The 24,983-nt window shown below is 58.9% G+C and overlaps 9 protein-coding genes and 1 non-coding gene across 10 annotated transcripts; 6 read left to right on the top strand and 4 right to left on the bottom strand.

The window, feature by feature from the left end:
• Positions 1-312: 312 nt before the first annotated feature.
• A1Q1_02957 (uncharacterized protein) lies at positions 313-1,194 on the top strand (the record flags this gene model as incomplete). The annotated part of the gene is made up of 3 exons (XM_014324186.1): positions 313-505; positions 565-698; positions 931-1,194. The coding sequence occupies 3 exons, from the start codon at positions 313-315 to the stop codon at positions 1,192-1,194; spliced, it is 591 nt and encodes a 196-aa protein (XP_014179661.1).
• Positions 1,195-1,879: 685 nt separating this feature from the next.
• Positions 1,880-2,809, top strand: A1Q1_02956 (uncharacterized protein; the record flags this gene model as incomplete). The annotated part of the gene is made up of 3 exons (XM_014324185.1): positions 1,880-2,068; positions 2,134-2,265; positions 2,537-2,809. 3 exons carry the CDS (start codon positions 1,880-1,882, stop codon positions 2,807-2,809), a joined length of 594 nt encoding a protein of 197 aa, XP_014179660.1.
• Positions 2,810-3,343: 534 nt separating this feature from the next.
• On the top strand, positions 3,344-4,784 carry A1Q1_02955 (uncharacterized protein; the record flags this gene model as incomplete). The annotated part of the gene is made up of 6 exons (XM_014324184.1): positions 3,344-3,379; positions 3,543-3,581; positions 3,650-3,838; positions 3,886-4,044; positions 4,219-4,237; positions 4,297-4,784. 6 exons carry the CDS (start codon positions 3,344-3,346, stop codon positions 4,782-4,784), a joined length of 930 nt encoding a protein of 309 aa, XP_014179659.1.
• A 1,280-nt stretch (positions 4,785-6,064) lies between these two features.
• On the top strand, positions 6,065-7,648 carry A1Q1_02954 (uncharacterized protein; the record flags this gene model as incomplete). The annotated part of the gene is made up of 1 exon (XM_014324183.1): positions 6,065-7,648. One exon carries the CDS (start codon positions 6,065-6,067, stop codon positions 7,646-7,648), a length of 1,584 nt encoding a protein of 527 aa, XP_014179658.1.
• Positions 7,649-8,005: 357 nt separating this feature from the next.
• Positions 8,006-8,609, bottom strand: A1Q1_02953 (uncharacterized protein; the record flags this gene model as incomplete). Its single annotated transcript, XM_014324182.1, has 2 exons — positions 8,006-8,268; positions 8,423-8,609. 2 exons carry the CDS (start codon positions 8,607-8,609, stop codon positions 8,006-8,008), a joined length of 450 nt encoding a protein of 149 aa, XP_014179657.1.
• Positions 8,610-11,075: 2,466 nt separating this feature from the next.
• Positions 11,076-12,155, top strand: A1Q1_02952 (uncharacterized protein; the record flags this gene model as incomplete). The annotated part of the gene is made up of 2 exons (XM_014324181.1): positions 11,076-11,132; positions 11,199-12,155. The coding sequence occupies 2 exons, from the start codon at positions 11,076-11,078 to the stop codon at positions 12,153-12,155; spliced, it is 1,014 nt and encodes a 337-aa protein (XP_014179656.1).
• A 487-nt stretch (positions 12,156-12,642) lies between these two features.
• On the top strand, positions 12,643-16,506 carry A1Q1_02951 (two-component-like hybrid sensor histidine kinase 2; the record flags this gene model as incomplete). Its single annotated transcript, XM_014324180.1, has 1 exon — positions 12,643-16,506. The coding sequence occupies one exon, from the start codon at positions 12,643-12,645 to the stop codon at positions 16,504-16,506; it is 3,864 nt and encodes a 1,287-aa protein (XP_014179655.1).
• A 793-nt stretch (positions 16,507-17,299) lies between these two features.
• On the bottom strand, positions 17,300-17,698 carry A1Q1_02950 (uncharacterized protein; the record flags this gene model as incomplete). The annotated part of the gene is made up of 1 exon (XM_014324179.1): positions 17,300-17,698. The coding sequence occupies one exon, from the start codon at positions 17,696-17,698 to the stop codon at positions 17,300-17,302; it is 399 nt and encodes a 132-aa protein (XP_014179654.1).
• Positions 17,699-19,587: 1,889 nt separating this feature from the next.
• A1Q1_t318 lies at positions 19,588-19,700 on the bottom strand. The gene has a single exon. It is a non-coding gene; the product is annotated as a tRNA-Leu (tRNA).
• Positions 19,701-21,987: 2,287 nt separating this feature from the next.
• On the bottom strand, positions 21,988-23,917 carry A1Q1_02949 (uncharacterized protein; the record flags this gene model as incomplete). The annotated part of the gene is made up of 3 exons (XM_014324178.1): positions 21,988-23,035; positions 23,242-23,564; positions 23,651-23,917. The coding sequence occupies 3 exons, from the start codon at positions 23,915-23,917 to the stop codon at positions 21,988-21,990; spliced, it is 1,638 nt and encodes a 545-aa protein (XP_014179653.1).
• Between the last annotated feature and the right edge of the window lie 1,066 nt (positions 23,918-24,983).

Below are 24,983 nucleotides of genomic sequence, written 5' to 3'. Positions count from 1 at the left end.
GTGCACCGGGACCGCACAACATCATCATCACCACTCATGAAGATTGACCATGGGACTTGGGCTGGGTGGGAGGTGCGTTCGATAGCATGTCACTGTTGACTGGCAGATCTGGCTGGAGTACCGCGATGGGCTCAGGCTTCGTGGGTCATGAATCCTCCGTCTGCGACTAACGACAGCCGAGCACCAGAGCAGCCTGCGAGCCCCCGACATCAGATACCCTCGTTATCATGCGGACGTGCAAGTGGAGTGCCAGCATGAAAAGGTGTGTCGAACTTAGCACCGTTGTGGGACTAACGGTAGGACTTCGCCATTATGGTCGCACCACCTGCTTCAAACGAGCGGGAGTACAAGGCTTCGGCACGTGCTGATGGGGGATGGGTTCGCGGCAGGATTGTTCGCAGAAAGCGCGAGGACTCCTTGCGCAAAACCACAAGTCTTCGCGATCAGTACGGGCACACGAAGGAAGGCGCCGTGTTGAAGACCCTCCGCTTTTCAAAACTCGTAGGTGAATGGCTGCGCGCTTGTCCTGACAAACGCAGGGAACATTCGAGGAAACGATCGGAGATGCTCCACCGTCCGAACACCTGGGCTGCATTGATGTCTACCTTGAAGCAGGAACAGCTTATCTCTCCAACAAGCCCCGGGGAGCAGTGAACGGCAACACGCCTACGGCTGCTGTCGACGAAAAGATGAAGAAGGTAGGTTCCGCGGTCGCTTACTCGTTAACCTCCAGGTCACACTGACCTCTTACGTCGAGTGAGTTACACTGACTTGCGATTGCCTGACTGGCTAGTGGAAGAGTTATCAAGGCGGTAACCCCTGAGTCTCGCCAGGAGCGCCGACGCTGGTCCATGGGCGTCGACCACAGCATCCCGACCATTCGTCTCTCATTCAAGGTAAGACATGTTGCTTTCAGCTCTGACACCGTAGTATGCTACGCGAGACTCGATCCTCGCACAAAACTCCATTGCCGATCACCATCGCGCTATCTCGCGTGCCAATTCCTCAAAGGAGCACAAGCCCATCAACCCTCGCCACAAGCGTTCCACCGTTGAGGTCGCGGCGCCGGCCGAGGGGTCGAGGAAGAAGGCGAGGTCAACGAACATGGATACCAAGCCTCGGGTTATTGACCTTAGTAATGCCGGTAACCCGAGCACCGTCATCAGCTTGCTTGACAGCGACGACGAGTTGTAGCAGTCTCCAAATCCGCCGAGCCTGAGAGGAGAACAGGGTAGCTAACCGCCCACATCCAGTCAAGAATCCTTGACACCTCCAGAATATCCACCGTTGTACATCGCCACACCATGTAACATAGCTTCGGACTTGATTTATGCAACATGTATTCTGTACCAGGTGCACCGTTGGCACGTTAGCACCCGATTCACTGCTTAACGGCCGACTGAAGAACCGTCCTCCACTCTCTCACGGTTCCGGATTGCTTTCAACCGGTTCAACCGTAGATGAGGTAACCGTGCCTGAGAGTGACCACTAAACACGACAAGAGGCGCAGCGCACACGCCAGTCCCCGTTTGAATCACTCCTCGAAGAACCCACGATTGACAAGGTCTACCACTCTCCAAGTGACAGCATCCGATAAGCCATGAAGTTTGGCCACGGGCCTTGGAGTGGCTGGGAGGTAAGTCAAGCGGCGAATCTCGACACCGCTGACAGCAGGTATGGGTCGAGTACTCAGACGGCACCCGGCTCGGTGAGCTGTGGAAGAGTTGTCTAGCTGACCAACAGAGGAACACAACATCGACATCCACGGACCGACTCGAGGTGATCGTCGACAACAAGCCGACGTCCAACTCGAGTGCCAGCACGGGAAGGTACATCATTTCTTCAGGGTCCAGGGACTGACTGTCAGGACTTTGCTATCATGGTTGCTCCGCCGGCGACAAACCAGCTCGAATTCAAGGTCTCTGCCCGTGCCGATGGCGGGAATGTGCGGGGGAAGACAATGCGTGGTGCAGGTCGGCCGGCTGTGCGCAAGATTGCCCGACTCGATGATCAGTACAGCGAGGTCGAGGAAGGGTTGGTTCTAAAGACACTCCAGTTTTCGCAGCTCGTGAGTTGAACTGGACTTGTATAAGTAACTGACCACAGGGGACACTCGAAGACGCACCCGACCAGGTCATTAGCCCAGAGCTGGGTCAGATTCACGTCACCATTCGAGCTGGTGTGCTGCGTACGTCCGAGGGCGACGGCGGTGGGACTATCAAGGGCCGCTCGGCCACTTCAGCCGTGGACGAAAAGCGAAAGAAGGTACGCCAGCCGACGTCACCTGGTGGCTAACGACAGATTTCTTTGACTTCCTATGTCGAGTGAGTCTGAGTGCTTCAGCACGAACTGACCAGGCAGCGGTCGTTTCATCAAGGTTGTTGAGCCACGCCGAGGGCGGGGCGGCCGCTCGAACAAAATCCAATCCGACAAGCAAATGCCTCCCTGCCGAATCACGTTCAAGGTGAGGGATATTCCCTACCTGCGATGCATAGCTGACAAGCAGTATGCGACCCGCGATTCGATCCTTACTCAGAACTCAAGCGCTGAAGACCGCCGTGCTCAGAACCGTGAGCGCAGTACGACCATGGCACGATCGCCTGAGCGCAAGCCCAAGTTACGACGCAAGCGTGCCGCTAGCGAAGCAGGGCCAGCCGGAACTCCGAAGAGGAAGAGGTCGAAGCGCGAGAGTGCGCTTGACGAAAGCCCTGAGCCGGTTTTTATCGACATCCTGCCGGATCCCGCTGAGATCATCGAGCTTCTAGATAGTGACGACGACGACGATGACGACTGGCCGATCGCACTTTGAAGTCAACTAGCACATCCCGCACGCAGAGGGGCAGGGAAGATGTTCGTTATACCCCAGACCGTTATAGCAGGCCCCGTCTTGTGACATTGACCTTCATGTATCTACGTTCTTTCCCTTGTTCGCCCCACTAGCGGTCATCATGGGCGGCGGTGTTTGCGGGCGAGTGCGGCGACTGACAGGGGAAAGAGGCGCGCGGACATCGTGTTGCGCCCCGTCGACCTGGAAGCTGGCATTCTGGTGTGATCTTGTGTCCGACGCCTCTGGCATTTGCGCACTCCGACTCCTTGATGATGTTCGTAACACAAATCCTGTCACACTCATAGATGACAATGCTGCGCACCTTGTGTTCCTTCTACGTCACTGAACACACACGATTCTCTTCTAGACGCCCTGCTACATGAGGAGGGCGCAGATCGAGCATCATGACTGCCCAGCTCGACGGCCGAGCTAATTCTCACTTTAACTTCCTCCTCTCACGCTTGTTTCTCTCATCACTCCACTCACCCTTCTTTCTCAACCTCGCACTGCATCAACATGAAGATCGAAGAAGGCGAATGGGCGGGATGGGAGGTAAGCTGCGAGTCGCCCCTTAAGCTGATAAGCAGGTCTGGATTGAGTATACTGACGGAACGAGGTTGGGTGAGTGCTGATGAGGTCTCGACTCACAACTGTAGTCGAGCACAAGCCCGTGTGCCCACGCCCGTCTCCCGGTAATAGCGGGCATCTGTATCAGTGCCAGGGTGAAGTGCTCATTGAGTGCGAGCACGACAAGGTAAGCTTCTTGGTGTTGCTGACCGGTGGTGATACAGGGAAAGATGTCGAGTCTGACCCATCATCCAGGACTTCAGAATTGTTGTTGAGCCGCCCGCCTCCAATACCCGCCACTTTTGCGTGTGGCCTTGCATCGACGGGCAAGAGATAGGCAGTACAGTTAGCACATCTCTTGAGCAGCCGCGCTGTCAAATCAGGAGTAGGTATGAGAAGGAGAATGACGCAATTGCAGAGAAGAGCTTGCGCTTCGTGGCTCTGGTACGTCACTTTCGGTTGCTGCGAGAGAAACAACTAACTCAGGCAAGGAAAGGGTACCGGAACAGATGTCGAGTCAGCAAGCCAACATCCAATCCTTAGGATCCATCGCTGTCACCATGCACAAGGGCTGGGGTTCCCTTGGTCATCGTCGCAGACCTTGGATATCCCAGAGCCCCACGTCATCTATTAGCGAGAAGGTCAAGAAGGTAAGAGTCAAAGTTCACTGACATGTTAACGCGCAGGTTACTCTCACCTCTGTTGTTCGGTAAGATTTGCAGTGTATGCCAAGTGTATCCAGGCTGAGACACAAGCGGGGAAACTGTGGGGCAGGTTGAAAGCATTCAGCATTGGGATTTTACGGACGACGATCTTACTCCCAGATGTCGCCTGGTGTTCAACGTGAGTCGTTGTGAATGAGCCATTCAGCTGACGAGATCAGTACGCTACGCGGGACGCAGTCCAACTCCGCCTCTCGAAAGGGGCCGACAGTGGTGTTGCGAAGCAGGAGGGAGACGCCGTTGTCCAAAGTATCATCGTTGAGCCCACGAACGACGACAGCGATGATGGCATCGTTTCTGTGGAACAGCCCGCTGAGATCGACCGCCCTCAAGTTTCTGTCGATCTGACTCAGGACGACGCATCGACCGTCCGAGGCAGCCCCGTCCGGAAAAGCGCAGGGGGTCCCAACGACCTGAGCGACAGCAACTCAGACAGTAGCGACAGCAGTACCGCTTCGGACGACGACGCTGTTGGGGAGGACGGGCAGCCGTCAGAAGCAACAGTCAGGGCGGTAGCCAGGGCGAAGGCTAAGGCGAAACTGAAAGCGAGACTCAAGTACAAGCTCAAGTCGCAGCTCAAGGCTGAGCTCAAAGCGAAGGCAGACCGCAAGGCCGCTCGCAAAACCGCTCGTAAGGGGAAAGGAAAGGAGAAGCAGGGTGCTCAGTAGGCCCGCCTAGGACCCCGCGGCCGCTTAGCAGGATTTGCTCAATGCGAGCGCCGACTTACGGCAACCTCAGATCTGACTCCTTACCTTAAGCTGACAAAGGCATATCTCTCAGTTTTCGCTCTTCTGTCTGCGGGTCAGCTAAGGGCGATGGACACCAAGCTTGCGCCGTCCGAATCTGGTTCACATGGTCGGGCCGGATGAGCCGAGGAATGCCTGTTCGTGAGCTTCATCCCTAGGAAGTAGCTCACAAGGCTCCGGAGCCGTACGAGGCGGTCAGCGCTACTCCTCGCTGGAGTCTGCTGGTCAGCTATCCGGCGGCATGGAAAGCTGGACCCACGTCGAAACTACACCCATTGCGAGAGGCTGGGAGCTCATTTCGAGAGACCGAGGTTTGATGGACTGGGGGATGATTCTGTCTCCACCTGGTCATACCTGACGAAGAGGTTCCTCGTCCATGCAAGGTTCACTCTGCACCTCAAAGGGCCAAGCAACTGCATGTGAGCTAACCTCCCGTTACTGCACACCTTGAATGCGCCGTCTTCGTTCCGTTAGTGATAAGGTTAAGACTCCCGTAATCAAACTTCAGTTTGTGCTTAGCCATTGCCTGAACATCTTCGTGGTATTTACCTGTGTCGATCTCCTGTAGTTAGTCCGTGAGATGTGACCGTTTCGGACCAACTCTGATCCTCCATCGTCATATCTGCCGTGATGCACGCACTGTTGCCCGTGGGAATGCGGGAATCGACGTCACGTGTGGGGCCCGGCTTACCGTTTCGTGGGACCGAGGGCGGGAACGTTAGCAAGACACCGCTCGTACCCGTAGTGGGCCTTGTGCGACTGACACTTCTGCGCTTTTCTACGGTATGACAAAAAAGCATTTGCCAATCCATGCAGCAGTGCTAGAACAGCTAGCGCAGAGGATAGAACTCGGCTATCGGTGGGCAGTAGAAGGCCGTGATCCGCCCAAGACATGTTTGATTCCGCAGTAATCCGCTCCACTCAGCTGCCCATCTCCGCATCCCATCTCTGATATCTCCTCATCACTATCAACAATCATGCCAGCCGACAAGACGACTCCGCGGCGGCACGCCTCGCGGACGTGCCAGACGTGCAAGCGCGGCAAGCGCCGTTGCGAACTGCCTCCCGAATCGCGCTCCTTACCAGCAACAGGCCACCCGCTGCCAGATTATCAATCATGCGTGCGATGTCGGCGCATGGCGGTGCCGTGTGTGCTTGACGAGACGCGGCGAGCATCCACGCCGAAACCCTCTGCGCAGCTCATGTCGCCTGCCTCTTCGACTAGTGGACCGGGGAGCGCATCGACAACAACAACGAACAAGGGCACAGTGCCGTCCATGACCCTGCACACGCACCCGCAGAACATCCAGGACTATGAGAACTATTTCCATAGACACCTGCCTCTGTCCATCATCCGCGACTTCCACCAGAGGACGCAGAGACCGCACGCCCCAGTGCCAAGCGGTGCGCCGATTGAATCCCTTGTGACTGAAGCGCAAGCCGAGGCTGTCGCCGAATGGTGTGACAGCCAAATTCTGCTCTGGCTGCCCTTCCTTCCCTCGGCCGTATCTCTTCGGCACCTACGCAACAGCTCGTTCAACTCTCCCTCCCTCCGCTTCCTCGAATGCGCACAGTATCTGATTGCGGCGCAGTTCGGCGCCATCAACCTCGACCCGGCTAAGGCGCATGAGATCCGCGGTATCTGCCGTGACTGCCTCGCCGACACTCTGTTTGCGCCGTTGGACGATTTCGCCCCCGTCGTCCTCGTCATGACGTGCGCTCTGACTGTGGAGGGAGCAGGAACATCCGATGCGGGCGCGATGGGCCTGCTCGCGCGCCAGTGCACGATGCGCAAGACCGGTGACCTTTCCCTCTCCGACCGCATCCTCGAGGTTCTGACTGCGACCTGGCAGTGCGTCAGTGTGGTAGGCGACGACGATCTGATCCACCAACCGCGCGCGCATCGAAGCCTTGTCCTGCCCACCCCCGGCGAGCTGGAGCAACTGCTCGAGGACATCGACAAGAGCCGCAACGAGTTCAGCGAGACGAATCGAAACGGTGCCGTTGGCGCAGTTCTGCGCTGCCGGTCGTGGATCATGGCGCGGGAGACGATCGAGGCCATATCGAGGCTCGATCCAGGAGACGAGGACAAGCAGCTCGCAGCCCTGCAAGAAGTGAAGGACAACTGGACGGCCGCGATCCGGCCCCACATCACGCGGTGCCGGCAGCTCATCACTGCACCCAGCCTGCTGTCGTGGCTCGAGGTCGAGATGCACGCGCTCGACAGTATTGTGTGCGACTCGATCCTGCACTACTCCCTCGGCAACAGGTGGACGCCGCGGTACATTTTCGGCCTGACGAAAGGCGAGCTTGGGAGCAAGAATCTCCAAGAGTTCATCGCGGACAAGCATGGGCCGGCAGCCAGCAACGCGGCGCAGTCCCTCCTTGCCGCGCTCACGAATCTCCCCGGCCCAAGCGAGTACATCTACCCCGCACCCTTGACTTGCGCGTTCATCTTGAAGGCGGCCCTGACGGCTGTCGAGGTGCATGCGTCCAGCTTCAAGCTGTGGCAGAGCCAGCCCGCGCGCGAGGCGGTGTGGACCAGTCTGCTGCGCAGCGTGCAGGACATGGCGGAGAAACTAAAGGGCGGAAGCACGGTGCCCATGACGATCAGCGTCATGACGACGATCCGCGATACGATATCCAAGTGGAAGGCCGAGCTTGGACGCCCGTCCGTGCTTGCGGACCCGACGTGGGTGTCCCTCGGTGGGCCGAGCGTTTGTCCCGTGCTCCAGAGCCTGGAGGAGCTCATGTCGACCATCGACTGGGACCACCTCGTCATGTAACCGCCCGCCCCCCCACTGCATCGTGTATCCATACCCCCTCTCATCATCTTGATCGTAGCTCGTAGCCCGTTGCCCGTGTAAAACTTGTTGTGATCCGCTGGAATGTGATTCGTAGATACTGTGCTCGCAGCTGCCGCGTCATCGCACGTAAACAACCTTCATTCAACTAATCACAGTACAACGATGTCTTCTTCTCAGGTTCAGGGACAATGATCAGCGCTCAGACGTCAGGCAGACTGGCAGCACCCGGCACAGACAACCGAGTCCGTGTTGCCGATGTCACCGCGCTACGGCGATCGACACGGCTGTCGGCACTTGGCACCACCTCTTGCTCTTGCTGCGGGGTGGGGTGTGGAGTTACTCCGGCTTGTGACAGACAGCCTCGATGCGGTGCCCATCCGCGTCAATGACGAACGCGCCATAGTAGTTGGGGTGGTACTGCGCCCTGATGCCCGGCTTGCCATTGTCTTTTGCGCCAGCCTTGAGCGCAGCCTCGTACCACTTGTCGACCTGGGCGCGCGAGTCGCACGCAAACGCGACGTGCGTCGGCGCAACGTGCTCGTCGCAGTTCGAGATCCAGAAGTCGGGCGTGGTGTAGCCGTACCCCGCGACATACTTGCCTGAAACGTCAGCTCAGCGTCTGCGGAAAGTGACAGCTTTGAAGAGAAGGATAGAGGAGTGGTCATCACAGGGAACCTCAGAGGGAAGGAAGGGGCATCGAGGAATGCGCACTGAAGGGGGACTAGATGGAAGGGAAGACACCAAGTAACTCACCCTCAGGCGTGTGAGGAGGGGTGATCTCCATGTGCAGCTTGGCGCCGACGGACTCGAGGATGGCAGTGTAGAACTTCTTCGCCTTCGCGTAGTCCGAGACCGTGAGGCCGATGTGGTCGACGAGCGGGTTTTGGACGAAGCCCGTGTTGCTTCCGGTTCCGGTTCCAGTGCCAGTGAAGGTCGACATTGTTGCTGCTGTTTTGGTTTGCTGCTGCAGACGGAAGATGGAGGTGATGCAGATGCGAATGCGGGTGGAGGAAGACACTTAGCAGTGTCTTATACAGCTCACGGTGTCGACGTGTGGACGGGTGACTCAAGGTTAGTCAACCCGTCTGCCCCTCGTATCTCATACAGATCCCGCGCCCCCCTGTCCTTAGCCATCCAAGCGTCGTATTCTGTTACTAGTGGCTCTCCTGGCTTGCACTGCACTGTGATTCTGTGAGCCCCATACAGTTGTGCATGAACGTTGCCTTCTCAAGTACATGTGCTTCGGCTCCGGCTGAGATCGAGATCCGATTATGCCCAGCTCGCCGGCGTGCAGCGTGAACGCTCAAACCACCTGCTACAGCTCGGTCCCTGCTCACGCAACCCACGTCAACCACGGTACTCGCCCTGGTTGCGGAATGTAGCAGTCCACATTCCAGCCAAGACGTCCCACCCAGTCCGCACTTTCCTGCCCATGCATATCTAAAGCATGTCCCAACAGGGCGACAGATGCTTCTTCCTACCGCCATCAGCCATGCAGCCACCACTAGTTCTAAGCATACGACGAGCATGTCACACTATGGCGCGACGCGCGTGCGTGCGGTGTCTCGTTGATCCCCGCTGAACTCTTCATGTCGCTCTTGTCTTCCTTGTCTGGACCGTCCTATCAGTTGGGCAGCGTATCGTGGAGATGTCCTCTGGCAATACGCAGCTGACACAACAAGACAAAGCCCGGCTCATTCTCAGACCCGGGTCATTCTTGTCGTACTGGACAGCCGGCCAAGCCGATGCCGAAGGACGGGATGCTGTCATGACGATCTCTTCTCTTCATGGCATTCAGGCTCGGCATGCAGCAGTTAATTCAGCTGGCGTAGTGCGCATCCTCCTCGTTGATCGCTAAGCGAAACGCTATTTTCCTCTTTGCCTGATAGATTTCGGCCAACTGGAGCTGAGTCCAACCTGCTCCAGCCCTGTTGCACCTACTTCAGCCTTGTCTTACCAGCGAGCTGCACCGGCTGCTCGGCAGTCGGCATTAGCTCTGATGATCTGATGCCCAGTCCGAAGCCTGTCAGGGCGATATCGCAGGGTGCGGGTGCGATCAGCCTGAGGCGCTCGTCGGCGCTCAGCGCCGCCCACATCCCTGCCGAATCCTTCATCGGCGCTCTACGGCTATCGTATCCAATGTCCTGACGTCCTTTACGCGCGTTTCGTCAGCATTGCAGACTTTGCATCATGAGATAGCACGGCATGACATGGTGCCCAGGGTTCGTTGCATCACCGTGCGAACCCCACTCTCGGTAAGGCTCCGAGCTGTCAACACTGCCACGCGACTATGACGCAACAGCCGGCCTGCCCCGTGTCAGTCTGACCCTTTGCCCGTCTTGCCCGGCCAGCTCGGCAAGTAAAGTTGCTTTTTCAGCTGAGCGCAACGATACTCCGCTGTCGCTGACTTTGTGCTGCGGAGCACTTGGTGCTAACTATGGAAGCGTCCTTTCGGGCCTGACCCTCACTCCCCCGACGACCTAACGCCCGACGCGGGTGCTCGGCGCCAGACCCCTGTTCTTTGCGGCCTTGGCCTCCCCTCGCGCGCCTGTTCTCCAACTTGATTGCTGACAAGCCTCCGCCTCCAAGCCGCACGCCAGCTTCAGCCAGGCGCCATCGTCAGCGCCAGTAGCGCCTGTAACAAACGCCCGTAGTGCCATCTTCGCCCTCGACAGCGCCAGCTTCGTCTTCTCAACCAACCATCTCTCCACCTTGCTTCATTACACATTGAACCACATTCCTCGTGTCGCTTCGGTTCGGAGCGAGATATCCCAGTCGAGCCGTTCGATCTATCCGGATTCTCCCACCTTTCCCCTTTCTTTGACCTCTCCTCCCACTTGCGCCATTCTGCGCCACGCACCCAGACTCCCACAGGCATTCCGCTAGCCACAGTACCGCCGTGCGTGCACGCCCTCACGTCCCTCACGCCCTCGACTTCTCGCCGCCCGTGTTTCTACGGCGGCCTCCACGGAGCCTGGCCCGACTGCGCAAGCTTGTGATCTGGCTGGCGTTCGACTAAAGTTGTCTCATCGTTCTTGCTGTTAGACAATCTCTCTAGTGCAGCTAGCGCCCCGTTCCGCCCTGCGTTTCCACTACTCCGTCATCGATATACGATCAACCGAGCGCACCAGCACTGCGCACTCCGCCCGGCTCAAGAGCGTCGACTCCCGCCCGCACGGTTGTTCGGTTGTGCTGCTGGGCGGCGAATCGATCAGAGCGTCGTCGGCCCCGCTGAGTCGAGTTCACTGGACAAACGTTGCGACGTGTGATCGGTCGCCGCACAGTGACGACTAACCGACTCCAACTGAGCTCCAACGCACAAACACCAACGTGATCGCCCTCTCCGACAGCCGCGGCTAAGCCCTACTCTTGTCGCGCGACCATCATCCCGTCAAACTCCGTCGAGATGGACGACGAATGTGACTGGGAGTCGCTCGGCGACGTCCCCCTCGCTTTTCTCGAGGTGAGTGGTGGTAGCATTGTATAGTCGTCACCGAAAAGGCTGCCTGACATTAACACTGGAAATTAGGCCTATAGCTATCCTGCGGCCGTGTTTACAAAACGACCCTCCGTCCCTGGCGCGCCCTACCAAGCTCCGGAACCCATATGGTGGAACGAAGCATGGGCCACGATCACAGCAGAGCAGCGACTGACCGACTGCGTGAACGATGGGGCGCTCGCGGCGTTCGCAGAGTGGTTGGATTCCGAGGGCCCCGGTTCATTTGAACTGTGTATTGAAGCAGATGGGTATCCGCAGTCACCTCTACAACTGGCACAGACGCCGATGCCAAATGCTACCGTCGTCACATCGATCACAACTTCGATGCCGCCACCGATCGCTTCTCCCAACTTACCAACCACTTCCCTACCCTCGCGCAAGTCTAAGCACGTCCTAGACGACTTTTCAGAATTCGGTCCGAACCTCACGCATCGCTCGTCCAAGAATCCGACACCGACACCGAGCAGAAAGCGGTCGCCTGGGCTGCGTACCCCGAAGCCGCCGAAATCTTCAGCGACCGCAACCCAGCAGGGACCAAACACAGAGCACGTCAACGGCACCCCAGGCGACGAGACGGAGTCTTCCAGCACTCCCACGAATCCTATGGTTGCACGCACTGGCGTGCCCGCCGCCGAACCGCCAGACTCCGAGCCTGCTACGAACGGCAAAGCAGCAAAGTCGCGTACGGAGAAGCGCCACCAGCAGGGCGCCGCCGAGAAGAAGCCCGAGATTCCGCGTCCCAAGAACCATGCGCCGGAGGACAACTTCACGCGGCAAGAGCTAGACATCGCCATGACCGGTGTCGCCGCCGAGTACCACCGTCTTGTTGACACGACGGAGTGGGAGAAGACCCGGCTCGGACCCTATTCGGAGTGGTCATCGGCCCTGAAGTCCATGATGGGCATCTGTTTCGCCTCTGCTACGCAGGATAGCATCTGGTTTCGCCCTATGGACTCTACCGACATCGACGACATCCACGTCGTTTAGTGAGTCACCGCGATCGTTGGAGCGCCGTGTGTCGATGCGCGCGTGCTCGAAAAGGGTCGTGGACGCATTTAGATCCAGGATCTGTGCGGCTGAATGGCCAATGTGCGCATCGGACGCTGCCGATCGGCGCGCCAGGGAACGTCAGCCACATGGTTTCAACGACCCGCGCGGAGTCCGTCTCGCTGACATGCACAGTAATGCAAACTACGCGACCCTGCTCGACCACCCGAAGACCTTCGGCCGGCCGGCGACAGAGGTATGGGACACGCTGTGGCCCATGCTGAAGCCGCTCGCCGAGAAGTGCTACACTGGAGAATGCGTCTATCACCAGAACGACCTGCTGCTGTACGATAAGAACGAGCGCGGCCGTTTGAGAGAGAAATACCACGTAAGTTAAGTTCGGCTCGACTGTAACTGACGGCAGACCTGGAGCTACGTGCCCATTCGCGATGTTAATCTGGACAACCGAATCGTTGGTCTATATAACATGTCGATCGACACGACGGAAAAGGTGCTGGCTGATCGGCGCTTCGACACGGCGCGCGAGCTTGTGGAGGAGATTGCGTTCGCGCAGAACCGACGCAAGCTTTTCGAGACGCTCGCGGACGTGCTCGAGCGCAACTCGATGGACATTCCCTTCGCCATGTGCTACAGCATCTCGGACGAGCGCTCATCGTACCCAAACGTTGACCTGACGCTGGAGGCGGCCATCGGCATCCCGGACGACCACCCCTGCTGCCCCTACAAGATGCAAGTGCCGCTTCCTGCGCGAAGGAGACCGATGGCCGCGCCAATGCAGGATTTACGGCCGGATCTGCTGCACGGCAGCCCGTCGCCGAGCATCAGCTCGCGGCGCATGAGCTCGCGCTCCATGACGAGCTCGGGCGGCACGATGCGCGGGCAGTCGTACATCGTGAGCGAGGACCGGACGGCATGGCCAATCGCCCAGGCACTGCAGGTCCGGCAATGTGTGGTGATGGACGATTGCTCCGAGCTTATCGAGGGCCTGCCGCTGCGGCAATGGGACATGCTCCCCGATCAGGCCATCGTCGTGCCTATCATGAACAACCACACAAGCCCAAGTGCCGTCCTTATCTTGGGCCTGAACGTACACTCGACCCTGGACCAGGCGTACCTCGACTGGATTCACGTGCTGCGGGGCCACTTAGCCTCGGCGATCGCCTCGGTCACCGCGTTCGAGACGCAAGTCTCGCAACGATTGGAGCGCGAGAAGCTCGAACGAGCCAAAACGGCGTGGTTCCGTGGCGCCGCGCACGAGTTCCGCACGCCGCTGACGCTAATCGCGGGGCCGCTTGAGGACGTGCTCTCAACGCCGCTAGACGGCGAGCAGCGCAACACGATCAAGCTCGCGCAACGCAATGTTCAGCGACTACAGCGGCTCGTCACTTCGCTCCTCGACTTTACGCGCATAGAAGCAGGCCGTCTGACAGCACACTTTGCACCCGGCGACTTTGGGCAGTTTGTCGAGAACATCGCATCGCTCTTCAAACCTGCCCTCGACCGCAAGGGAATCGAGTTCCTTCTCGACATACAGGAGTCTAGTGACCTTGTTTCGTTCGACCCGGTGCTCTTCGAGATGGTGCTCAGCAACGTGCTCTCAAACAGCTTCAAGTACACGGCGACTGGCAGCGTCACGCTCAAGGTGTGGTTCGACTCGAATGTGAACCTCTCTGTCGTCGATACCGGCATCGGCGTCGGGGAAGACGAGGAAGTCGGCAAGCTTTACCACCGCACGCAGACAGCCGTTCAGAGCGGCGTCGGCGGCACTGGCATTGGTCTCGCGTTGGCCAAAGAGATCGTAAAGCTGCACGAGGGCGAGCTGTCGATCTCGCAGAATGCCGACGGTATCGGCACGCACGTCTTGATCTGGTTCCCGAAGGACCACCTCGAGACCGAGGACTACTTCTCCGTCGCGCCGATTGGAGCGTACGTCCGCCAAACCGCCAGCGAGATGGTCCTGTCTACGATCGGCGAGGAGGTCGGCAGCGAGTGGTCCGGTGACACAGGTCGCGACTCGACCAGCAGCATCGGTACGCCGCTGACGATGGGCTCCTCGCAAAGCATATCTGGCACGAGCTCGGTCGCAGCGCAAGCACTCGGCGAGGCGCTCATGTTTGAGAAGAGTGACATCCTCCTAGTGGTGGACGACAACGAGGAGCTGCGGACGTACATCTCCCACATCTTCTCGCCATTCTGCACGGTGATCCAGGCCTCAGGCGGTGACGAGGCGTACAAGCTGGTCAAGAGTCATCGACCGCATCTCGTCCTATCGGACCTGCTCATGCCGGCATCGAGCGGAATGGACCTGCTCCTCGCGATCCGCAGCTCCGAAGACCGCGGTATCAAGAGCACGCCCGTCATCATCCTGTCGGCGATCAACGACGACGAGACACGCCTCGAAGGCCTCGTCGGTGGCGCGGAGGAGTACATCTCGAAACCGTTCAAGCGCAACGAGCTCCTAGCCCGCGTACACCTGCACATGCAGATGGGCAAGCGACGGGCTGCTCTCGAGGACCTCTTCGCTCAGCGCGAGCAGGAGATCGCAGTTCTCTCTGACCACTGTCCCTCTGGCATCATCCGCGCCGACGCAGATGGACGAATCGTGTATGCGAATGCCGCCTTCTGCGAGCCCGCGGGTATCACCGCCAACGACATTACTCGGGACACGGACCTACTCGCGCTGTGGAGCAAGTGCTGCGACGCCGACATGGTCGAGCTGATGGGCGACAAGTGGGCTGCGATCTTTGACGGTGAAGCCGCCACGACCAACGTGACGTGGAAGTGGAAGACTGGACGCACGATGACGGCAAACTTCATCCGCCTCGACCAGGTCCGGCCCAACATGAGCGGCATCATTGGCTGTGTCACCGACATCACCTATCAGGAGGAGCGGCTGCAGGAGGCGGAGCAGCGCCGCATCGCCGCCGAGGAACAGAAGCGCTCTCACGAGCGTCTCGTCGACTTCACGAGCCACGAGATTCGTACCCCCGTCAGCGCCATCCTCCAGTGCAGCAGTATCGTGAAGGAGAACCTCCTGTCACTGCAGGAACAGCTGCAGGAGGACGGTACGATTCGCTCTTCTCCGGCCCTGCTGGCGCAGGTGAACGAGGACCTCGCCGCCCTCGACAGTATCCACCAGTGCGGCCTCGTACAGGAACGTATTGCAGCGGACGTGCTGTCACTCGCGCGCATCCAGCTCGACATGCTGTCCCTGCACTCTGTACCCGTTGACATTGCCGAGGCGGGCCAGAGCGCTCTCAACCTCTTCAAGGCCGAGGCCAAGATGAAGCGGATCAACATGGCGCTCGAGTTCGGGGACACGCTGCGCGAGACGGGCGTGCATGCCGTGAATACGGACCCCGTCCGGCTGGGCCAGGTTATCACGAACCTGATCAGCAACGCGATCCGGTTCACGTCCACGTCGACTGTGCGCGACATCACCGTCGCCTTCAATGTCGCCTGGGCGCCGCCGACAACAAATTGTCTCCTTCCTCCCGAGGCCGTGTACCCGCAGAACTGCCCGCCGGGCACGCCTGTGTATCTCTACGTTGCGGTCCGGGACACAGGGCCAGGCATGACGCCCGAGGAGCGCGACGGCCTGTTCCAGCGCTTCCACCAGGGCAACAAGATGATCCACACGCAGTACGGCGGCAGCGGGCTCGGTCTCTTCATCTGCAAGAACATCACGGAGCTCCTGGGCGGACGCATCGAGGTCGAGTCGGCGGTGGGACGGGGGAGCGAGTTCCGCTTCTTCATCCAGACCGAGACGGCATCGATGCCCCCGCCCAAGGTCGTCGAGACGGAGATCAAGCAGCTGCAGCACATCCAGAAGATGAACGTGCTCGTCGTCGAGGACAACGACATTAACAGCACCGTGCTCCGGCGCCAGATCCTCAAGGCTGGTCTGGACTGCGACGTGGCCGACAACGGGCTCGTGGCCCTCAACCACCTCTTGGCCGTGCAGGACCTGCCCCCGCTGACGCCCGGCAGCGAGGCGAGCATCAACTTAGAGCCGCCTCTGTCACCCGTTGGATCGGCAGGCTCGGCCCAGAGGCAGCCCTACGACGTGGTCCTGATGGACCTCGAGATGCCCGTCATGGACGGCCTGACTGCTGTCCGTCGCATACGGCAGTTCGAGGCGGAAGGCAAACTGCCCGGTCACCAGCTCGTGATTGCGCTCACGGGCAATGCGCGCGAGGGCCAGATCGAGGAGGCCCTCAAGTCCGGCATGGACGACGTCGTCATCAAGCCGTACAAGCTGCCCCAGCTGCTGAGGACGATGGAGCAGGCAGTCATGGGCCAGAGTCTGGGCGATCTCCGCTTGAACTGATTGAGCGGCCGAGCGTAGCGAGCGCCGCGAGGCCTAGCGAGCCGCGATGCCGTGAGCTTCTCCCTACATCCCCCTCACTCCGCACTTCAATCCTAACGCAACCCAAACCATTCTCTGCCTACAGATAAACCTCTTCTCGTTCACCTCTTCCACCAATTTACATTTTCCTCTCGGTTGTATCAGCTGCTGTACAATTAATGCATCAGGCGCGCCGTGCCCGAGCGGGCGCGCCGAACAAACGTGTAATACCTAAGATAAACGTGTATGTGCAGGGATCCCTTGGAGTCTAATGAAGAACGTATTCTGCTGCGTAACGAAGATGTCGATGGCAGACGGGCAGTCGCTCTGGTCGAGGTAGGGGTGGTGATGTGATTAGGAATTCGAGAAGCAATGCACGGATGGAAGAGTGCGATAAGCGGCCGTAGAAGGGCGATAGATCGGCGCCCGGCACGCTCGTCGCATGGCGAGTCGCGCACGGTCGTGGGTCACAGGTCGCTGGAAATTATAGTCGCGTCCGTGGCACAGATAGTGGAAGCGGCGATGGCATGATAGCACTTAGCACGCACGGCAGCACGCGTTCACGAGCTCGTTGGCAAAACGCATACCGAGACCCCAGCCGAAGCCGCGGATGATGCCGTCGCCGATCTGGAGTTAGCTTGGTGTTCACACAGGCCCCCAGCTACATGAGAGACAATGCGCCATCGTTCTGAGCCTCCGCACCTCCTGTGACATCTTCTTCCCTGGTGACAACACATGGAGGGCGCAGATCATACACATTCCAGAACGGCCAGACCTAGAGCACAACGAGGATACTCACCTTGGAGAAGATCTCCTTGACCTTGCCCGACTTCTTGTGGTCCTTGCGGTGCTTCTCCTCCTCGGGGTCGGGCATGATGGTCGGCTGCTGCTGGTACTGCTGCTGCGGGGGCTGCTGGTACTGCTGCTGGGGCGGCTGGCCATAGCTCGGCTGCGGGGGGTACTGCTGAACAGGGGCGGCTTGGTACGGCTGCTGCGGGTTGTACTGGTATGGCTGCTGGGGCTGGCCGTATCCCGGCTGGCCATAGGCTGGCTGGCCGTACTGCTGAGGCGGCTGGCCGTAGCCGGGCTGGCCGTACTGCTGGGGAGGCTGTCCGTAGCCTGGCTGGCCGTAAGCGGGCTGGCCGTACTGGGGAGGCTGCGACTTGTCGTCCATGTTTGTTTTTGCTTTGGCGGGGGTGGGTGTCGGGGTTGGATTCGAAGGGGGGAGGCGGCGGAGTACACGGATTCAGGGGTTGTGCAGAAGATTCAGAGAGTGAAAGAGTGTAAAGAAAGTGAGTGTGAGAGTGTGAGAGGTGATGGTATGCGTGTTGTGACTAGCCGTCGATGAAATCTTAGCCCAGGTCTAAACTTAGGTGGCAACTTCCCGCGACCCACCGTACCGAGCCGATGGATTCCACCGTGGACGCCGCAGGCCGCACGCGTTCAGCGCGCAACGAGACCGACTGCGCGCCCCGGCTGCCGATCGCAATCCGCCCTAGAGGATTTGCAGCTTTTGCTCCCGTCATCAGTCCGCAGTTCTCAGTCAGCACTGCAGCCATGCAGCTCCGGCTCCGTGGTCTGCACATGGCATACCGACCCAGCCGAGCTGGCCGAGCGGGCCAAGTTGACTTCCTGGCCGCCAAGAGATGCTCTCCAGCTGAAACATCGAACAAAGCTACGGCGAGTTTTGTTTTCTTACTACTCTCACCCTCTCCCACATACAATGCGCAACATCACCAGACGACAGGAATACATGAGCAGGAATGGGATCACATAAGCCACTAGGCATCAGGACCAGCACTCTGGTGCTGAAGATGCCGTCTACGGGTCCGTGTGTAGCGCCGAGCCGAGCCCCGCAAGACACCGCCAAGATTCCAAGCCACCTGACCACCGTGCTGACTGCGCATCTCTCGGCGCCGCTGACGTCCAAGCGGCACTCAAATACCACCCACACTGGTACTAGTCCATACGCTGGAGCGATGCCATACGAGCACACTCACTACAGACGCCTCATCGACTTACTTCTGTACGAAATCACGGACATGTGGGCTCGTTTGAACTGCGCACCAGCGCTCAGCCCACAGCGTACAGTCCGCAGTCTACAGATCGATGTCGCTCGCCGGCCGGTCGATGTCTGCTCGCCAGTGTGTGTCTGATTCGGGTCCTTCTGATACACATTGATCTCGAAGAAGCGGTTGTGCGTCTGGCAGCGGTAGTTCTTGTACCTGCCAACGTCAGCCGTAATCCCGTTTCTCCCTCTTCAAGCTCCCACATCTACATCTGACTAGATCTGCTCAGATTTACGACTCACGTGTTCAGCTTCTTGAAGTTGGCATTGATGAGGTCCTTCTCGCTAACTTCCTTGTATCCCAGAGGCGTATGCGCAAAGTATCGCTTACTTTCCAGTGGCCCGTAGTTTACCTGCCGGACAAGTTGAACGACATAGTCGGCGTTGGCAAGATCTTCAGCGGGATTGGTGGACTGGGAAGTGTCGTTCAGAGTCGCGCAGGCGAGGAATTCGCGAAACTTGGCCTCGTGGTCGATGCGCTGGGGCTTGTAGGGTTTGATGGCGTCGCAGCAGAAGAGAGACATCGTGGACTACCTTCAACAGTCGGGAGGGATCACAGGCGGTCAAGCAGAGAGGGGACTCGTCTTTGACATGTCCATGCATGTGCTGTTATACCAGTTGGATGGACACTGACGTCCAGAATCGTGCGAACGTGCCACGAAGGTACAGTTTGCAAGCGAGAGCCACGGTGGCAGCCGAGCTGTCGTCAAGCTGTTTCTGAAGGTGGTTACCACTGTCCTAATCACACAACGACGCCGCCTGGGAGCCCTGGACTCGCATCGGACACCGAGCTGGCAGCAAGATATCGAAGCATCAAAGGGCAGAGCTCCGCTTTCAACTCCGACTGCGGATCTACACACCAGTCATCACCAGTCCACGCCAGGCGCCACCACCTCCGCTGATCGCTCTTCCCCACGTCCCACCACCCAACATCCCCTACCCAAGCCATAGCAACATGCAAAAGCTGGCTGTAAGGGAGTAACTGAATACTCGCTTGACGAGAGTGGGATTCGAACCCACGTCCGAAGACTGCGGAGGAGCTCCGACTCCTATTGCTCGGATGGAATACACCTTAACACAGCGCCTTAGACCGCTCGGCCATCTCGCCTGCTGATCGGGACGGAGGGCGGGGGGAGACGCCCCAGGGCGCAGCGGGGCGAGCGCAGCGAGTGCGGCAAAGCAGCTGGTTGCACTGGTGGCCGACGTCGTGAAGGGCCCGAGGGTATCTGACCGGTGACGACAAAGTGGTGAACAGGGGAAAGCAACCACCTTGAGCGACAAAGTGCTCCCGGGGACGGTGCAGACCGAGTCTCCCTTCGTTCAGCCCAATGCAAGCGCCGATCTGTCTCGAGAGCAGACAATCGGTACTATGCTTACCTGGGCATCTGCAGACGTTCTGGCCGACCTTGAACACACCGCTAGAGGACAACAAAGCGCTGAGACCTGTGGCTATGGGGGACAGTCCGCCTCACGCGCGACATCACCAGCAACTTCTTCCTTCATGAGTGCGTTTCGATGGACAGAGGGATCGCGGGCGAGATCACCGGCACACCTCAACCTTTCGGAGTCAGCGAGCCAACCCGAATCTGTCTCTCTGCCAAGCCTTAGACCGACGGGCTACGGGCTTGGGCTACGGGCGAGGACAGGAAGACCGACAAGAACGAGGGCAGACGATAGCAGCCGAGGGAGGAAGAGGGTGACGCCACGAGCGCCTCGTCGCGCCTCGTCGCTCCCCACCCCTGGCGCCCTTTCCACACTCCTGTGCGCGATCCTGTCCACGCTCCCGCGTGCTCCGCCACCCCCGCATCGCGGTGTGCTTGCGTCGACCAATCTACACTGCTCGCTGCGTCCTCTCTCGAACTCATCCATTATGCGAGGCGGGTGAGGCGGAGCGTGATCGAGATTCTCCACACATGCACACACATGTCCACACATGGCCAAGTCCAGATCGACCCTTGGCCAAGTCCCCAGGCCTCAGGCTGCCCCACGCCGCTCCTCGCATTGTGGCCCCCGTGTCCATGATCCGCACAGAGTTTCGATAGATCTACGATACGCTTTTCGGGCACAATGTCAGATACTCCGACAGGCGTAAGCAGATAGCGTCTGCCGTAGTGAGCGCGTAGCATGTCCGTCCCAGAGAGAGGCGGGCAGCGCTTACATGAGTCTGTAAGCGGAACAGCATCGGCGCAGTCCTCCGTCCGGGCCGCCTGGCTTATCAGGCCAAACATTGGCTTATCTCTTGCGCCGTTTCTCCCGTTTGGGCTGTTCGCGCCGAGGTTGTAGCGACGTTTTGCCGTCGTCCATGCTCCTTCGTGCCGGGTTCCCCTTCTGTCGGACAAGCTGCGCTTGCCGCGCATGCCGGTGACCAAACACGCACACATTTGGGTACTGTAGTTGTCGAGCGCCAGGCTCCCGGATAGTTCGCGATCAAGGCATAACAGGTCCATCCCACGGGTCTCGTTATCGTTGTCGTCCGATCTTTCGGCGCTTCCAATGTTCCTAACGTCTGTACGCATGTACGCTCCGAGCACGGAACGGCATGAGGACGTGAATGAGCACGCGCCTCCTTTACCAGACCCACCCCGTCCATCTGGTCCATCCGGCGTAACGCTGGACCCGCTGGGCTATCCACCTGTCTGTACCTTTCATATCACTCCGCCGCAGACTCCATGTGACCCAGTGACGGTGGTCACGAGTTCGTCGCTGATGCTATTTTCGCCTACTCCTCTGCCAACTCTGCCCGCCTCTGGCCTGTACTTGCCGCCTGCCGCTGTTCTTGATTCCGCTTTTCGTTGTTCGGTCTGGCTGCTTACGACCCACTGACACACGACCCGGACACCCACTGACATCCGCCGACACCTACCGACACCCAGTGCCACCCGCTGACACACCGTTGCCCGGACCCGGCCTCCCTCGTTACGACACCGACTCAATTCACTGACCCATTCATGCGCTCATCCCTCCATGTATATCGGGACCATCGTTAAGCGGATGCTGGCTACTTCCGCTTACTCCACTGGCCCGAGTCGACGTCACTTGCCTACTCGATGCTTGTTGTAGCCGCTGATGTCAATGTCCGAGAGTAGAGCAATGCACTTGCGTTTGCTGGCTCGCTTCGCTCGCCGTTGTCTGCTGGAAGTTCTACTTGCATACAATGTAATAAAGACTACTACTCTCGTGCAGTTTGATACTTTTAACTGATCACACGACGCTAAGTTTAGGTTGGGGTTATGGACTATGATTTATGTTGGAGATGAGAGTTGATATTGTTGGGTGAGGGGAGGAAGGAATGATGACGGGTAGAACTAATAACAACTACTTTGACTAAACTCTTTCGGAGAGTGTTTTGTGTCCCAAGAAAAGAAATGACACAATCCCTAGTTACGTTTCCGCGCTTAGACACTGTTGTCGGCGCACGACCAGGGCGAGGTGCGGTTGGGGTCGTCAATGATAGTAACAATGGCGGCGTAGGTACCGGCACCGGTGATGTAGAGACCAATGATGAAGAGGAGGATGTTCCACAGGAAGCGGATCTTGACCCACATCGTGCGGTCCATGGGCGACTCGTAGCGCCACTTGTCGTTCCACCACATGAGAGTGTAGGGAATGATGGTGACCGAGGGGCCGATGAGAGCTCCAATGAGCGAAATGAGGTTACCGAAGATGGGGATGGCAGAGGCAATGATGTACTCGATGATGACGGCACCGGCGCAGCACGAGAGCCAGGTGATCCAGTGGACCTTGCCACCGTCGGTGAGGTGCTTCGAACCCTTGAGGATGCGCACGAAGAAGAACTTGGCAGCCAGGTGCGAGTAGATGCAGAGCGTGACAAGCAGCGCAGGAATGGCGATACCGTAGCAGATGCGCTTCATGGTTCCACCGGCCGAGCCGAGAGCAGGCGAGGAGACGAACTGGCCACAGTAGTAGTAGACGACAATGCCGATGGTCGAGTAGACGGCCCACAGGCAGATCATGGAGAAGCACATGGTCGACTTGTAGACACGGGGGTCGCGCATCTCAGAGACGATACCGAAGTAGGTGGGGGTGGCAGCGTAGGCGAAGAGGATCGAGTTGATGGCGGTCATGGCCTGGGCAAGGGTGGCGGCGTTGGTGATCTTGAGGTCCTTGGGCCAGGGGCCGGTCACGTAGCCCTGCTCAATGGCCTTGGCAGGGCGGTCCTGGACACCGACGGCGATGGTGAGGGTGAGAATGGCGGCCATGATGGAGATGAGACCGACCCATCCAAGCCACGAGATCTTGCCGAGCGTACGGATGGAGCACATGAGGAAGCCACAAACAGCGGCAATGGCGACGAAGGCAGCGGTACAGATACGGTGCTCAGCGGCGACGGCGTTGAGCGCCGTCGAGACACCGACGATACCCGAAGCCGAGACGAAGATCATGAAAAGAACGAAAGCAATGGAGAAGTACCACTCGCCGATACTGCATGGGTCAGCTTGTATTCAAGCGCACGGATGATGGTGATGGGCGGGTGGCTGATGGCGACCGGCGGTGGCGCCGATCAACGCATCACGAGGGCACACTCCTCGCTCGCTGCCACTAGGCTCGGTCGCACAGGGAAAGTGACGACAGTGCCAAGTCGGGCGATAAGAGGGAGGTTGGAGCATCGGGGGATGTGGGGCACTCACACTCCGCCGACAATTCGGCCAGCATCAGAGACGTTGTAGGTCTCAGGGTGGTTCATCTTGAAGTCACCAATCTGGCAGGCGCAGTCTGTGTCGTCAGCCAATGAACCGAAAACGAGGCGTTCTGCGCCCCCTCCCTCGCCGAAGCGCAAAAATGCTTCCAAGAGGGAAGCGTAAGCCAACTCACACATAACAATCAGAGCAAGAATGAGGAGGAGGATGACACCGGGAACCATGCCGACCTCCATGAAAACGAAGGGAATGGAAAGCACACCGAGACCAATGTTGGCCTTGGTCATGAGCACGTAGGCACCACCTCGACCGACCTGTTTCTGTCAGCGCCTGGATCACATCTCGCGCGGTCGCGCAAAACGCCCGTAGCAAAGCGTCACACGACTCGGGAGGTACTCACAGCACGGTAGTTGGGGCCGTTCTCCATGTCACCGAAGACGGCATCGTGGACGTGCTTCTCCTGACCGGCGGGGGCGATCTCGACAGTGTACTCGTTGGTCTTGCCGCGGTAGTGGGCCGGTCTTGACGCGCCGGCCTCGAGGTCCTTCTCGCTGTGGAAGCCGCCCTTCTCAGACTCAACGGTGTGGATCTTCTCGTCGTAGACGCCGGTCGGTGAGAACTCCTCTCCGTAGGGAGCACCGTTGGGGTGCTGATTATTGTAGGCCATGCTGGGCGGGGGAGGGGGGAGGGGTGTGAGCTACTTGGCGGAGGGGTAGCTGTTCAAGCTGGGGTAGGCGTTAGAAAGAGGAGGAAGGAAAGCAAGATGAGGGGGTCCCACAGCGGATCCCCAGCCAGGCTTTTAAGTAGTGGCCGGTAGTGGTCGAGGAGATTGAGGAGCGAGCGGTGAGGCGTCGGTTCATCGGTCGGGAGGGACAACAGCTGGGGCCTGATCGCAGCATCGCATCCGGGGAAGGGGGGCCAGCGAAGCCAGCCCTCTGGCTTGATGCCAGTGAGGAATAGCAACACCCACCCACTCTGCAATAGCAATTGCCGCGCCCCGTCTGCGAGTAGACGGGGGGTGGAATACGGTATTGGTCCGCGGCGCATTCGGCTCAGGGCGGGACCCCTCACGTGCCCCTTAATCTCTTTTCGACGGGGGCAGCCCCGCGCATCCCTTTGATTCCCTCGCATTGTCCAAGGAAGCCAGGGAAAGGACACCAGCCCAAGTGGTCCAGTGAGATGTCCTAGTTAGCGCTGACTTGCACCCTACACCTTTTTTAGATCCCGCAGCTAGCTGGCCCAGCTGGCACGCCTTGGCCCACCTGCGTCCACCTGCGCTCTCGGCACGGCACTCTCCTGGACACCTGTCCAAACCTTGGCCCTTAAGTCCCCGGCGTCCCCGGTCGGACGACCTGCCCCCCAGCCAACCACCACCCACGGCAACGAACGGCAACCATCGTGTACCTGACAGACACACCTGGCCCCGCGAACGCTCACTCGTCGCTTCCAGCTGCCAAAAGGGAAACTCTGAAAGGGAGACGGGGCCCGGCAGATCTCTCTCTGCCTTTGCTCTATCCGGGCATGACGGCAGGCAGGCAGCCACTTTCTAATTCGTTACGACGTGGCTTGAGCTGCCAATCAAGGCTCCCCGTCCAGTCTTTCCATCGGCGGACTAACTCGACTCCCAGGAGATTGCGAGCGTGTGCTGCTCTTTGGGGGGATTTGCTCGTCTGACGGACAAACAGGATAGGCGTCGCAGGCGCAGCAGGTGGGGGAGGGACGCATGCATAGAT

The sequence above is a fragment of the Trichosporon asahii genome (genome assembly GCF_000293215.1).
Source record: "Trichosporon asahii var. asahii CBS 2479 unplaced genomic scaffold scaffold00051, whole genome shotgun sequence".
NCBI classification, from domain to species: Eukaryota; Fungi; Basidiomycota; class Tremellomycetes; order Trichosporonales; family Trichosporonaceae; genus Trichosporon; species Trichosporon asahii.
The sequence above is the reverse complement of the archived record's forward strand: the minus strand, read 5'-3'. Positions and strand labels throughout refer to the sequence as shown.